We start from the raw sequence: 14014 nt of genomic DNA on the forward strand, positions 1-14014 counted from the left end.
TAACACCCAAACCGCCTATTTCCAGCGCTCTATAACTACACGTACACTAATACATATATAAATTCTCTTCTCTTAAATTTAGTAAGTATACCTAGAGTGCCCATTTTTAGAAGGAATATATATTGCATAAATTATCCCTGTATTAACTAGTAATTTTAGATATCTGGAATAAAAGTATACTAAAAATAGTAACAATGATAGAAATACTATTCTATTCATGTAGCCCTTTTAAGATATAGTAGAACCTATATAAACTCAGAGTATTCTATCTTAAAAAGAGTGATTATTTAGTAGGGTTGTGTGCTTTTACTAGGGACTAGAATCCAGTTTTTGGTGTGATTTCCGTTTTGTTTGAGCCTGTATTTCGTTTGAGCTTGTAGGCCCGTACTACGTACGGGCTAATCGACACATTATTCTGAAAGAACCCGACGGGGCCCAAGTACGACTTCGACATGATGCTGGTCGTCTAAGATCGGCTTGAGTACTCAATGCGTATGCACCGTGTGTTTGGATGCTCCGAGAAGGAGCAAGCCGCAGAGAAAGGAGACAAATGGGCTCACTACTTCGGAGTGCTTCGCGTTAGTTGGTCTGGGCCTCTGGCCAATGTGGTGTGGTGGCAGCTTTGTTAGGAGTCTGGACGACTGATTTGAGATTCCGGTGCCCACGTTGGTCCCGCTGCCAACTGTCACCCAGACGGCGTTGTCCTTCATCGGGAAAGAAGAAGGCTGATCTCGCCGGAACGAGCCAGCAGTGGAGAGCTAGGAAGAGGGTGTCGAAATTTCAGATCGTGAGAGCGGGGTCACATATTCGATTGGCTCCCTCTGCACATGAGTGGTGGATAATGTCCTTGATTCAAGAGCCGGGAAGGGCCCAAGACACTACACTATGGCCTGGAGTCAAGCGCATTCGCACGCCGCCGTTGGGTCCCGCAAGTTCGAAGACTGTACACAGCAGGATTTGGGACAGCTCGTGTTGGAAGGGTTGCATGGCAAGGGTCAGCGAGTGAATCCGTACCCACATACATATCGAGGACAGGGTGGCAAGAAAGCATGACAAAAAGCAATTAATTGCAGCAGTTGGGATCGTCGACAGGCAGCCGGGTGGACAGATGGAGAAAGTGAGCAGCGTTGATTCGAGGGCGGGAATGTCAGGTTTCAGCGGGTGCAGCGAACGTTGCAGCGACCAAGGGCCAACAGCAAGCAGCGCAGGCGCTTTCCGAAATGGTGTGGAGGACGCGGATCCGATTCGGCCAGCGTGAGATCTAACGACAACGGCCGATGCTCTCGATGCTGCACTTGGCGGCTCTCTAGTCGCGCCGGCGAGTCAGATGGCGCATTGATTTTGCGTCCGCTCGACGGCTGGGCGCGCTCTTGATGCTAGAGATGCGTGTTTGCCATCTGAAGTGCACTCTTGTGATGGCTCTGCATGCTGTCTGCCGTCTTGCTCTTATTCGTGCCGCTGGAATGCCATGCTGACTGGGCGTGAGTCGCATCCATACCTGAGAAGCTGTCCACAATCAATAGTTGGGTGGAGTCCGGGGCGCAACAGAACCTTGCCGGCGGAGTATCGGCCATGGATGGCGCTGGAGTGATTCTCAGAGCGGCGCAGCGATTAGGGAGATCTGCTAGCACCAGCCCAGAGAGGGCATAGGCAATATCCCAACGACAACGTCACCGCTGTCACGCACCGGGCGGGAGAGCAATCACGGCGCGATGGCGTGCGGCGCAGAAGCAAGCAACTGATGGGCGTGGTGGAGATGGTGGGTGGTGGGGGTGCGGTGGAGGCCGGCGAGGTCAGAAAGGGGCTGCTCGCCGCGATGATGAAGCTGAGTGCCACGATCTGCAGCCGGGCGCCGCTCATCGGGGCGGAAGGCGTGCAGTGTGATTGGCCGCACGGCCCTGTCTCATCAGGATCCAGTCCGCTCGTTAATCTTGCAAAAGCCGCGGATCTTGGGCCTTCCCGTCCCTGGAATTGGCTGCCACTCGTCCAAACTGCATTTTGCTTCTGCTCCGTGCCCCAACACCGCCCCATGGTGGTTTCAGCAGGCCTCACTACTACAGGGCGAACGAGGACAGGGCCGTGAGGCCTTGCTCGCGCTTCCCCTGACGCCTGGACGCGTGCCGCGGTGCTGGAGCTGGCCAAGCAGAGCCAGAGGCGTTCCGGAAGCGGATAGGCACGGGCGACCCTCACTGCTGGAGATTGCCGGCCAGCAGAATCGGTAGATCTCTGCGCGCTGTGTGGAGGCCGTCGAGTCCACCAGGCGGCCCGAGACCAGCAAAGCGAACAGAACGCTGCCCCGCGAGACAATGCGCACATTGCCTCTCGTGCGCCCCGCGACGTCAGCAAATCTGCCCTCAAACCGCGTTCTATTTCGTGCTACACTCAGCGCTCTCGTTTTCTGCGACTCGGAATGCAGCCGCTCGCCCGCTCGCCCTCCCTTCGAGTCGGGACGGGGCATGCAAGATAGAGTTCGCCTGCGTTTTGACAACACCCACGCTGCAAGGGCTGTCCTTGCGGCCATTAGGATGCTTTCCCTAGCACCGGGTCCTGCCTCCCGCGCCAATCCCCTCTACACGCCCGCGAGGGTCTCCTGATTAGGCCAATATCAGCCTGCCGCAAGGAAATCTCATGGTTGAGTATTTAGCACACGTTGCAGAGGCGTCGTCACTGACCTCCAGGGCCTGTGCCGCAGCCTGGCCGCACCAGACCGTGACATGCACGGGGAGTTCGCTGCTTCGGGCCCATCCTCACGCTGCCCGTGACATGCTGGTGCCGTCTGGCACGGTCTGGCAAGCCGGGTGAGATATGGCCGCCCTCACGGTCACAGCCTGCGTCTGCTCGTATCCCTGGCTGAGGGGCAGATGGTTTAGGACGGGGGAGGACCCGGCGAGCAGGAAAAGCATTGCGAAACAGTGGATCCGGGGTGGTCCCGCGGCCGTGTGCGACCAGGCCCAGGACATCTCTCCCAGCCAAACACCAGCACGTCGTGCAGAGTCCCGGTCCGTTTGGGCGGCGTGAGTCCTGAGCAACCGGCTGCGTCCCGAGCGCTGGAGGCTGTCGCCCTGTTCCAGGGCTTCATTTTGCTCAGACACCTGGATGGCACAGCAGGAGCCACAGAGGTCTTGTCGGGTCGCCGTTTGTCCCAGCACTCGGGAAGGTGCAGCATGGAGGCCACGGAGCGTGTCTGCGGTGCTCCCCTCTTGTTCCAGCAGGCTGCTGACATGCAGCGGCGGCATCCAAGCGACTCGCTCCCTCGCAGTTCACGTCGTACGCTGCGCTAAAGCCGGCGCTGGCGGTTGGTGATGACGAGCCGGCGGTTGCACAGGTCGGCGAGGTGAAAGAAACCAATTTCGCGCTGCTGGGGAGCCCTGGAGGCATCCTGGCCTCCCCCACGGGAGCTTGCGTGCATCAGACCGGCCTCAGCATCAGACAGGCCTCAGTCAGAGACGGCCATGACCTGGCCGTGGCGGGCATCCATGGACCTGTGCCGCCAGCAGTGGGCCTGATAGACAAGAACAATCTCTACAGCGCCTCAGCGAGGCTTCGTGCGCTTCCAACGAGAAATAGAGTTCGTGCTGCCGTTGCGCACCAGGTCTCTGAGTCGTGCCACCGCTCGCAAAGCCGTGCATGCAGCAGGGCCCGCCAAGGCCCAGCATCAGCAGCACGCACCTGGGGCCAACAGACGCCTCCGGGCCAGATCGGGCCGCGACATGTGGTACGTAGGGGGCAGCGATGCGAGCCCATGTCTGGCGATGCGGGTGCCGTTGTGCTGGCGACGGGTGTGGGGACGCTTTGGGCGAGAGAGGCGGGCCGATGCTCGCGCTGCAGGCGGATGCTTTCGGTCGCAGGCTTGCCAGAGGGCGTGAGGGCCAGAGTCACGGCCTGGCGGCTGGGTCTGATGCTGCAGCGGGCTGACTCGGGATTGGTGCGTGGTGCTGGATGGCGTGCGGTTCCTCGCTCGTTAAACGGCGTCGCGCACTGCTGGAACCGACTAGGCTGCCTGCGGCGATTACTGGCGAGGCTCCACCACCCCCCTCCACCACCATTCACCATCCTCCACCACACCTGGTGCCACACGCCGCTCAGCCCGCCGTCTCTCGTGCCTCGCGCGCCCTGGAACGCCCAGCACCGCTTGGAGGCTGCCCCAGCGGGCCACCTGCCACTTGCCAGCCCGCCGGAATCCGTCCAACCCCAGATCTATCTCAGCCACAGGCGCACCGCGCGCAGCAACCACGCTTCGGGGTCGCCGCGACCTTGCGTCTTGCTCCCGACGACCCAGACGGCTCTTTTTGCCTGGTATCCGTGCCGTCTCGCGTGGGGAGGCATGTCGTCCAGGGGCAGACGCTTGCGTCAGGCCACCAGCAGCAGCAGCTCGCTATTTTTGCGCCAGAGGGCAGGCCGCGGGAGGCAGAGCAGAACTCGGGACACGAGCCTGGCAAGAGCTGGGGACTGTGGAATGACGATATCCGCCGCGGCAGTCGACAATCCTGCCTCGTGGAGTCGTGGGCCGCATTGTGCAAGGCGCTGCAGTGGAGCAGCGGAGATATGGAGTGACTCCGTGGTTCGCGATCGCAGCACCGGCCAGGGATCGATATCGCTCGTCTGCCGCTGTCACGCTCGCGGCTGGGCAGCACGGCGGGCGGCGTGGTGGGAGAGACGTCAGGCCGTCAACGCCGCGCGCTGGTGCTTCCGCTCCACGCGCCAGCCTTCTGGGAGAAGATGCAGAGCACGAAGCGGGCCAATCACACAGGCCGCAGCGAATTCCAAATCACAGTCGTCGGCCCAACGTCGGCTCCCCCTCGCGGCGACCCGTTCGCCTGGCCCTGTGCACTAAGCATCGAGGGCGTCCGAATCGGGACGCGCGCGTTACCGCCCTGGGCCGAGATGCCTCTGTTGAGCATGCTTGGCGCTCGCCCGCTGCAGAGCCGACCTGGCTCGCGCCGCGGTCCCGGCATGCCGGTGCTGTTTTGCTGCCGGCGCCAGTCCCGCCCAACGGCTGTCTGCGCGAACAACCTCACGCGGTATCGTCTGCTCCGCCGCGGTTTGGCTGCCCCCGCCGGGCACCGCTCCCTCAGCACCCGTTGGTTCGTCGGCACGCCATCGCTCCTCTCTGCGCCCTGGGGCCTGATTCGCGCGCCGTGGCCTCAGCGATCCGGCGCTTGTCACGGCGATCAGAATCTGCGCTCGGTTCCAAAGCAAGTCTTTGCGCGGCGTTTGATCGCTCGCCCGTTGCCCTGCTGGATCAGAGTGACGCCCGCGCTCAACGTCGCTGGATGGCCGCGGGTGATCGCCTCACGACGTCCATCGTCGCCTCATCGCGCCGCACGACGCTCCCCGGATGCGCGGGCGCAAGAGGGCGACATGGCGGCGGCGGTGCGGGCTTTCCCTCGCAGCTGTCAGAGCAGCAGTCTGCATGCCTCCATCAAGGTGGAATGCTCGGCCGGCTGGCACGCGCACCAGCGCGTTTCCGACGTCTCGCAGCGCAGATTCCACGTCCCACGAAACGATCCCAGGTGCCACCAGGTCCGGGGAGGCTCGTCGACGCCGGCGCCCCTTGGGCCCGGCTGCTGGACGGGCCAGGTGCTCGCCCTCATTCCTCAGGCGGGCTTTATTGCGTGCATGCCCCATCGAGGGCGAGGTCCCCGACGACGAGGGTGACGACGACGAGGGGCCCGACGAGGGTCACGATGCTGGCGGCAGGGAAGGCCTCGTCCTGGGCGCGCTGAGGCCATGCCTCTGGCCACGATGATGGCGCCGCGGGCTGGCTGAGTGCGACAGGCATGGATAGGTGCTCGCGGCCAGAAGGGACCTCGTGTGGGGGGGACGTGACAGTCATGATCAATCTCATCAGGCCGTGAATCGCCCGCTAGAGGCGCCGGGCAGATCAAGGCTGCGCGCGCTCCCTTTGCGAACCCAGCGGCGGCCAAGGGCGCTGAACGGCCTCGCCAGGCGCATGGATCCCTGGCGGCGTGGCCACGCAGGCGCGGACGGCGATAGGGCGCGGCGGTGCAAGGAGAACCGCATCACCACGCCCAGCGGAGGGCCACAGGAGGCCACGGCCTGGCGGAGCGTGTCTCTGAGCATCGCGTAGCGCTGCAATTGCTGGCCATGGCAATTGCAGCAGCGGTGCCACGGTACCAGGCAGACCCAGCGGAGCCCATACCGCGCGATATGCACCACCCTGGGGCGCATCCTTCACCCGACGATCTGGTTACAGACATTCAGGCAGGCTGTCGCCCAAAGCGGCGTGGCCACCAGATACAATTAGTCGCGCGGTCGCCGCCGCCTTTCCCTATCTGCGTCTCGCCCACCCCTCCCGGATCGCCCAGGCCGCCTGCATCCCGAAGCGTGCCAGCGTGAGCAAGGCTGGCTGTACCGCCTGCCAGCAACGTCAACCGCCCCAGCAGCCCGCGCCCATGCCACCCGAGCAGTCCCAGCTCCAAACAAGCCCTAGCCGCATCGCAGACACTGAGATGCCCCCAGCCCACAGGCAATAACTCCTCCAGACGCCTTGGCGCTGCCTGTGCACCACCGCGCCCTCCTTCCCCGCTGCCAATATATACTCTCCGAGACCCACGGCCCATCTCGCTCACCGTTGGCCTTTGCCGCCGTGCTTCCCGTCCAGCCTCTTAACGCCTCGACCACCCTCGCGTCCCTCACTCCCTCTCTCCACCATAGCTCCTGTCCTGTTGTGCATTTATCACTCACCAAGGTATGTCGCCGTCACTTCCTCCTTGCAGTGCTGTTCCCCAAGCATTCACCTCCTAGCTGTAACGGGGGGACGCATAACATCGAGACCTTCGTTCCGTCGATCGTTTTCGTTCGAGTCGTCCTGTTTACGGTCGTGGACGCTGGCATCAGAGCGTGGACGTGGATGCTTGCTCAGATCACACGGCACAACCAGTCCTAACGACATCTGCAGCAATTCACCACCATTTCGACGACATCTTGTGCCTATTCTCTCTATATCGACGTTTCAAGTCATTGCATCGACAGACTGTTCCGCTTGTTGCGACTTTCTTGACATCACCCCGCTTGGTAACTAGCCTGGACTTCACTCAGCAACGTCACCACATCGCCCACAATGGTCAACCACCGACGCGGCCCTTGGTCGCAGCACGAAGACGCCTGGCTCGTTTCTCTCGTCCACCGCAACGGTCCGCACAACTGGGTGCGGATATCACAGGAGATCCAGACGCGGTCACCCAAGCAGTGCCGCGAGCGCTTCCACCAGAACCTCAAGCCAACGCTAAACCACGAGCCAATCTCGCCCGAGGAGGGCGAGCTGATCGAGAGGCTGGTTCACGAGATGGGTAAGAGGTGGGCCGAAATCGCACGACGCCTGAAGGGCCGAAGCGACAACGCCGTGAAGAACTGGTGGAACGGAGGGCAGAACCGAAGGAAGCGCAACCCTGATCGACTTGACGACGGCACCCAAGGATCGCAGTCTGTGCAGAGCAGCTATTCTTACCACCCGCTATCACGACCCATGGATCGTCGCGAGGAACATCCTGGCCAGGTCGCACATTCTTCCCTGCCACCACTGTTCAACAGGGAGATGCCAGAGTCTGCACAATACTATCCAGAGGCTAGACGGTTATCACTAAACCCTGTTTCGCACAGCCCGCAAGGACTGCAGCTCCCACCTCCACAGAGCTTCGAGCCGTATTCTGGTATGAGCGCTTCGCGTCCGCATAACCTCGAGCTTCAGTTCACTGGACCGTTTTCGGCTCATCGCAGATGGGAAACCCCAATGCCTTCACCATCTGGCTACTCGGTCGTCTCGGCAGATGGAGCGCCATCTCTAATCACAGACACTGGCTCTGAGTCCCGCTCTCCTCGAGGAGCAGCTTCCCCACTCGAGTCGACAACCCTAGCTCCTCTGGTCGGTGGCCGTTCCGAGCGCAAGAACTCCAGCACCCGCTTCTTGCCTCAATCTGGCTTTGCCATCGATGACGATGATCACACGACGATTCAGATGCCGTATGACCCGCACAAGCGCCGTGCGTCGGTACAGCTTCCTCCTCTCCAACCTCCATCGGCCGCACCCATTTTCAGGGAGCCAAACTACAGGGCTGAGAAGCCGCAGTTGCTCACCCAGCCTGCTCACCATCATTACTCTCTCCTATCGGGCCAACAGCCTCTCCCAACCTTCCGCAGCTTGGCCGAGCCAGGACGTGTACCAGACGTGCAGTCCACTAGCCCGCTCGCGAGGCAATTACCCTCGCCATACGCTTTGCTGCCTCCGGTGAAGAAGTCTCGAAGCGCACCAGCGAGCCCAAGAGAGGGCAGCCGCGACCAGCGCATGAACCTCTCGACTATGCTTTCATGAAACCAATTCTTGTATTATAGCAAAGGCACATCACCAGCGATGGCACCATCATCAACTACACCTACACTTCCTGTTTATGATTTGGAATTATTTAAGCGAGCGCAGCGAGCGTCTAGCGATCTAGGATCGAAGCTGCCTACTCATCCTTCCTCTAGCTATAGTCTCATATTTCCGAGGTTAGGGATAACCAGTTTGTAATCTAACAAGATAGCTTCCTTTCTCGCTTTCATTTTGCAATACCCCTAAAACTCCTCCTGTTTCAATTTCTTTCTTTTTCACTTTTAGCAGTCTGGAATTAGACGGCTTTGGGCTTTTGCGATGACGGACTGGATTGGGCTGGATTGGCATATACCCCCTTAATGTAGGACACACTAAAAAACTTCTCATCAAAGAATGGGAAACATCGGATTTGGATCGGGGCGAGAATTATGGTTCTCCTGTTTCACTTGACGAGGCGTTTTGTGCGAGCGTGGCTTTGCTTCTTCTCTCATTGGCGTTCGGGGCGGGCTGAAGGGAGGCAGCGCGATGGGAATTAAACGGCACCGGGCCGTTTGAGTGGGCACTATTGAACCAGTCTGATTCATGGATATGATAGCCCTACAGCCAACTAGACAGCCAGTCGGTTGTATTGGTCGAACTTTAATCGAGGCGATTCGCCGCTATGACACGAAGCTCATCTATCTACAAACTCTCTTGGAATTACGTGTGATTTGGTGAAGCAGGAGTTGCTACTCCAAGCAGCGATCCTAGCCGTGCCGTCAAAATCACTGGCAGAGGTGCTACAACAGGCTCACTCCACAAAGAAACGGAACGGACGGCGCTGGTGAAACTGCTTACCCCCGACCGAGAGAGCCCCGTCAACCCTTCTCCCGCAAACCTACCGCAGCGCAGTGCACCCTCTCCGGTCCGCATCTGGTGCCGTTTCGCACAAAACCACGTGTTCCTGCGGTAGAGTTTGCGCATCTGCGAAACGCAGCACTGCTAGCCCGGGGGGGCCAGACAGAGCAAAAACGCCGCACCTTCCTACCTTGGCGCGATGCAGGCGGGCCGTACGAACAGACATTTTCGGTCCCGGTCGAGTAGTCGGGTACGAGGCGAGTCGAGTGTCTGCGTACCTTACTTAGGCAAGGCAGGGGAGGGGGTTGTTTGGCAAAAACGCTGAATCGCCGGCCCAGTTCGATAGTTGGTGGTTTCGAGGATACAACTGTGAGACGGAGCCCGAGTCGTGCGTTTGGGCAGTGCTGACTTGCATGCATGCTACCGGTGGTACCGTCCCGTGAACGGCCCGTTGGGAAGTGGTTGGCTGCGGCGGGGATTTAGGTCGACGATAAAAGTGCCGAAAATGGGGGAGGAGACGGCAGGGGTGGCAGGTTGGAAGCGGTAATGGGCGAAGAATCGTGGCGAGCTGAACAGCTGCTTTCTGTCAAGTACATATGGGCATGTCGAGCTGCCTTGCGAAGTGGGTGGGTGACGAGCGAACGAGGCGAGCCAGAGAGCCGCACGCAACGACCGGGGGCTGTTCGCGCCCCGCCGCGCAGGCAAGGGGATGTGCTGTTCACCATTCCGGGTTCTGCAAAGCGAACGCGGCGAGTCAGGTCACCGATACAGATCTCAGAGGGCGGTTCGGCGGACAGCACCGGGGGGATCGCTGGATCGAGTCGCCCAAGGTCACGTTGGCTGGCTGATAGCACGCCAGAAGAGGAAATTGAAACTAAGCGACGTCTTCAAGTCGCCGACCTGAGACGTTGATCTGATATGTTCACGGGCTGGCGTCTGGCCATTGCTGGTTGATGCTTGGCGTTGCCGATTGCTGATCTGAGATGGAATCAGCTGTGAGATAAACGGGGGCAAGCGAGTGGGCGAGAGTGATGTGCGAATAACGGCAAAAACGGCCGTTAGGGGCCCCGCGGTGAGCCGTGTGCTGCGTCGTTAGTGAGGCGTCCCAGGAGCGACTCCGGCCGTTGGGCCATTGTGGGAGCTCCTTTTGGGATTGCATGGGGAGCTGGGAGGAGGTTGTTTCCCGCGTTTCCCCAACGTCCACGGCATCCGCCTCTTGAGACGATTCCCATGTCTTCTCGCTCCAGGCTGCATGTCCCGGCTCTGGGCCTGCGAGTACCATTCGGGCATGCGTCCCCGCTCATCAACGTGGCAAGATCTCTGCGTGCAGCATCTGCAAATATGCACTGTAGTCACACACAACGCCACGGCGCACCACACGGCATCGTCGCCGGCAGCCCCTTTTGCCCATCAAGTGGGCTCTATCAAATAACGTTGCCCGCCGCGATCCGCGCCGGCGTGCCAGCGCATGCACGTCGTTCGGAAGCCAACCACGGTTCGGCATCGCGGCGTCCTGCGTTGAAAGGGCAGCCAGTCTGCAGGACCAAGGGGCCGAGTCACGTCACAGGCCAGAGTTGAGATGCAGCACGCCAGCGCGCCGTGGTCGGCCGAGGCTTTGGTGGTTGGGCGATGAGCCGTGGTTCTGGTCAAGCTGAGTCGGCGAGCAGGCTGACAGATGGTTGGCGGGGGCTGGCATCGTCAGGAGATGAGTGGTCCACCGCGACGGTGGAGAGAGACGATCGTCGTTATAGTCCTCGCTTAACTTAGCACGTGACATCCGAATTGGGCAAATAGTGTTCTAATCGACTTTGGTACACAAATCCAAACTTATGCAATGATAGAAGCATTGAACACTGACTAGAGTGTACTACATTGACAGGTCGCTCGTGTTAGCGGCTCATTACGTAGCTAAATTTCCATCAGGGTCAGTAGATTCCTGCCCTGACGATAATTGTGCGTACTCGTCTACTATGTTTTCCCATGTACTTCAACATATCTCGAGGACCTTCATAGACCGGATCTTGCTCTAGTTGGTCAAGCCGTACGCTAATCTAGCCACCTCGGGCGATGTTATTCTACAATTTTGTATTCGCCAAGACTCATCAAAGCACGTGATCTCCGAATTGCCAGCCTTCACCGCCTTCCAACTTCAACTTCTCCAGCATCCTTCACATTGGACAACACAACATCCTGACCGTCGGCAAACTCGACGTAGCGCATCCAAAATGGGTGAAAAGCTGCAAAACCCTTCATACATATGACAGACCGCTGCTCTTTGGGGCCTTTCGCGCCCGTTTGACCGCTCTTTACGATGACTTCACCCTACCCGTACGATCCGGACCCGCAGGCTGTGGTCGTTGCTCCTTGGAGCGTCGCGTTTCGAGTAGGTGGCACACTTTCCTATGAATAAAATGCCCCGTCAAATGTCAGCGTACACTCTATTGCCGCTGCTGGGGGTACTACAGCGCCCTTTGATACATCTACACATGGAAGTTTATTATCTTGAACATTCGGCAAACTCGCCAAGCCACTTCAGACAGCGGCAAAGACTGTACACAGACTAAGGCGCGACTTTCGTTCGCATGTGGGAAGGCGCAATGTTGATAATATTACCCAGGCTCAGCGAGACGTCGGCTTGAAAATCCCTATCAATTATGTCACCGTACCTGCAGTTTCTCTCAAGGCTGCCTGCTTCGCTCACAATCAATACGAGGACTCAGCAGCTCAAAAATGCTTTTCAAACCTACTAGCTTCAGGATTCAAACGATTCATAATAGACGTGTACTGGGATACCGGCCGTTCCCAATGGAGCCTTTGTCCAGCTGAGATACCCGAATCTGCCTCTCCGGCCGATGATACGACTAGTATCAGTATCACCCAGTCAACCTCAGTTAAGTCTCTCATGACTGCTCCGATCAGTCTCAGAGACGGGCTTTTGGCTTTTGATGCAACACCCACGCCTTTCGGTCCTGATGAAGGCCTCCCGATATTTGAGAGGCAGGCTTCCTCTATTTCTTCCCGCAGCTCTACTCCGGCGGCTAGGACCGACTCAGCAACCTCATCAACTCCTACTTTGAGCTTTACCGGCTCAAGTAGTACATCCATGGCATACAGTGCGGCAGCTACACCTACTGAATTTCCCGTATGTAAAAATCTGATTACACTGCTAAGAGTACATCAACTATGATGAGGCAATGTACGTTTGTGAACATCTGCTAATTGACTATACCCTGATTCCAGACTGCTGGTGAGCCACTTGTGCAGATTGGGCAGTACAACTGTACTTCAAATCTGGGCCTCCAATTCCTAAGCAGTATCTTGTCCGGTTATCTAAAAGATACCTCAACTACCATTGGTGCGAGTCTGATCTATCTTGTCCTCAATGTACATGTAGCCGCTCCGTATTCCTCTCCCAATTCGCCAGCCATGCAACCCGACCCCTCAGCTCTACCGAAAGATGAGAACTTCCTCGGTCATCTACTCAGCTCCAACCTGTCTTCATACTTGTACACACCTTCCATGCTTCAATCGCAGCGAGGAAACCTCAACGAGAGCTGGCGCCTTGAACAATCTAATTTGCCAGTTGCTGGGTATTACAAGACGAACGTCAGCGGCAACGGCATTCCCTCGACACAAGATGGTTGGCCTACTGAAACCTTCATGGAATTTAAAAACTTCTTGCGCCTGGTCACTAGCTTTGGCGCTGTCGACCCTCAAATGGCGTCTTACGATTTCACGAACGACGCGGACACAATATTTCCTCTCAATGAGATAATTTCGTTGAAAGATGTGTCGATTAGCACTTCTGGCTCTGTGACTACCGGTTGCCTCTTCAATCCTAACATTACCACTATAACCTCTGAGACCAATTCCTCGTGGGCGATGTTCCCAGCGTCGAGTCTGCCAAACCTAGCGTCAAATCCCAACGCTACGATACCAATTCCTGCAATCATGAACCTTACATCATGTGGCATATCTCCGTTGCTAAATGCTAGCCTCTCAAATACGACCGCGGACATAAACCCCCTGGCTTACCTCTCATTTTCCTACTCTACTTTATGGAGTTGGGCTCCCGGTTCACCAAATAACAGTACCCTTATTGATGACAACCCCAATAACGATCTCCGCTGTGCTGCTCTTTACGGCGATGCTAACGGCCGATGGCGCGCAGTAGATTGCAAATCTAGCCACCGAGTTGCCTGTCGCGGGTCTACACCCTATACCTGGAGCATCACCCCCGACCTCTTCGCCTACTCCGACGCCGACCAAGCCTGCCCTGATGATACCAAGTTTTCAACACCCCGCACTGCTCTCGAAAACGCCTACCTTTACACTGCCGCCCTCGCATCCGCAAACACGGGCTCCTCTGACCCCGGCGATCTTCCAATCATATATCTCGACCTCAACAGCCTTGATTATGCCGATTGCTGGGTCACGGGCGCTAATAGTACATGTCCGTACAAAAACTCGGATAACGTAAACCACACAAAGATTGTGGTCGTTCCCACGGTGGCGACCGTCATCGTATTTGTACTAGCTGTGGCGACGTTCTTCGTCAAGTGCGCTGCGAACCGAAGGGATTTGCGGAGAGGAAAGAGGAGGAGAAATATGGGTGGGTGGGATTATGAAGGCGTGCCGAGCTAGGTCAAGATTGTGTTGTAAGCCAAGAGTAAAACATGTGTTTTATGTAGACTCTTGTATAACTATTGATGATGTTTTCGCTGCACTGTATTGTCACGGGTTTAGACAGGGAACTCAAGAGTCGCATATTAATGAAACTTGAAGAGAAAGAGGGCAACACCAAAGGATTTTGAATTTTCATGGCCACCTCCGGAGCCAGAAGCT

The 14014-nt window shown here is 57.8% G+C and overlaps 3 protein-coding genes across 3 annotated transcripts; all 3 read left to right on the plus strand.

Annotated features, from left to right (window-relative positions):
- Positions 1-2805: 2805 nt before the first annotated feature.
- On the plus strand, positions 2806-6910 carry BDZ99DRAFT_513651 (uncharacterized protein; the record flags this gene model as incomplete). The annotated part of the gene is made up of 8 exons (XM_033724728.1): positions 2806-3014; positions 3109-3182; positions 3228-3484; positions 3537-3715; positions 3996-4550; positions 4632-5580; positions 5998-6356; positions 6484-6910. 8 exons carry the CDS (start codon positions 2806-2808, stop codon positions 6908-6910), a joined length of 3009 nt encoding a protein of 1002 aa, XP_033584371.1.
- On the plus strand, positions 6619-7519 carry BDZ99DRAFT_431501 (uncharacterized protein; the record flags this gene model as incomplete). The annotated part of the gene is made up of 2 exons (XM_033717292.1): positions 6619-6712; positions 6923-7519. A coding segment is annotated over exon 2 (435 nt), but the record flags the coding sequence as incomplete, so codon positions are not given.
- A 3961-nt stretch (positions 7520-11480) lies between these two features.
- Positions 11481-13813, plus strand: BDZ99DRAFT_373756 (lectin C-type domain-containing protein; the record flags this gene model as incomplete). Its single annotated transcript, XM_033714887.1, has 4 exons — positions 11481-11552; positions 11787-12087; positions 12148-12311; positions 12410-13813. The coding sequence occupies 4 exons, from the start codon at positions 11481-11483 to the stop codon at positions 13811-13813; spliced, it is 1941 nt and encodes a 646-aa protein (XP_033584373.1).
- Positions 13814-14014: the final 201 nt, after the last annotated feature.

The sequence above is a fragment of the Mytilinidion resinicola genome (assembly GCF_010093595.1).
Source record: "Mytilinidion resinicola strain CBS 304.34 unplaced genomic scaffold BDZ99scaffold_1, whole genome shotgun sequence".
Lineage (NCBI taxonomy): Eukaryota > Fungi > Ascomycota > Dothideomycetes > Mytilinidiales > Mytilinidiaceae > Mytilinidion > Mytilinidion resinicola.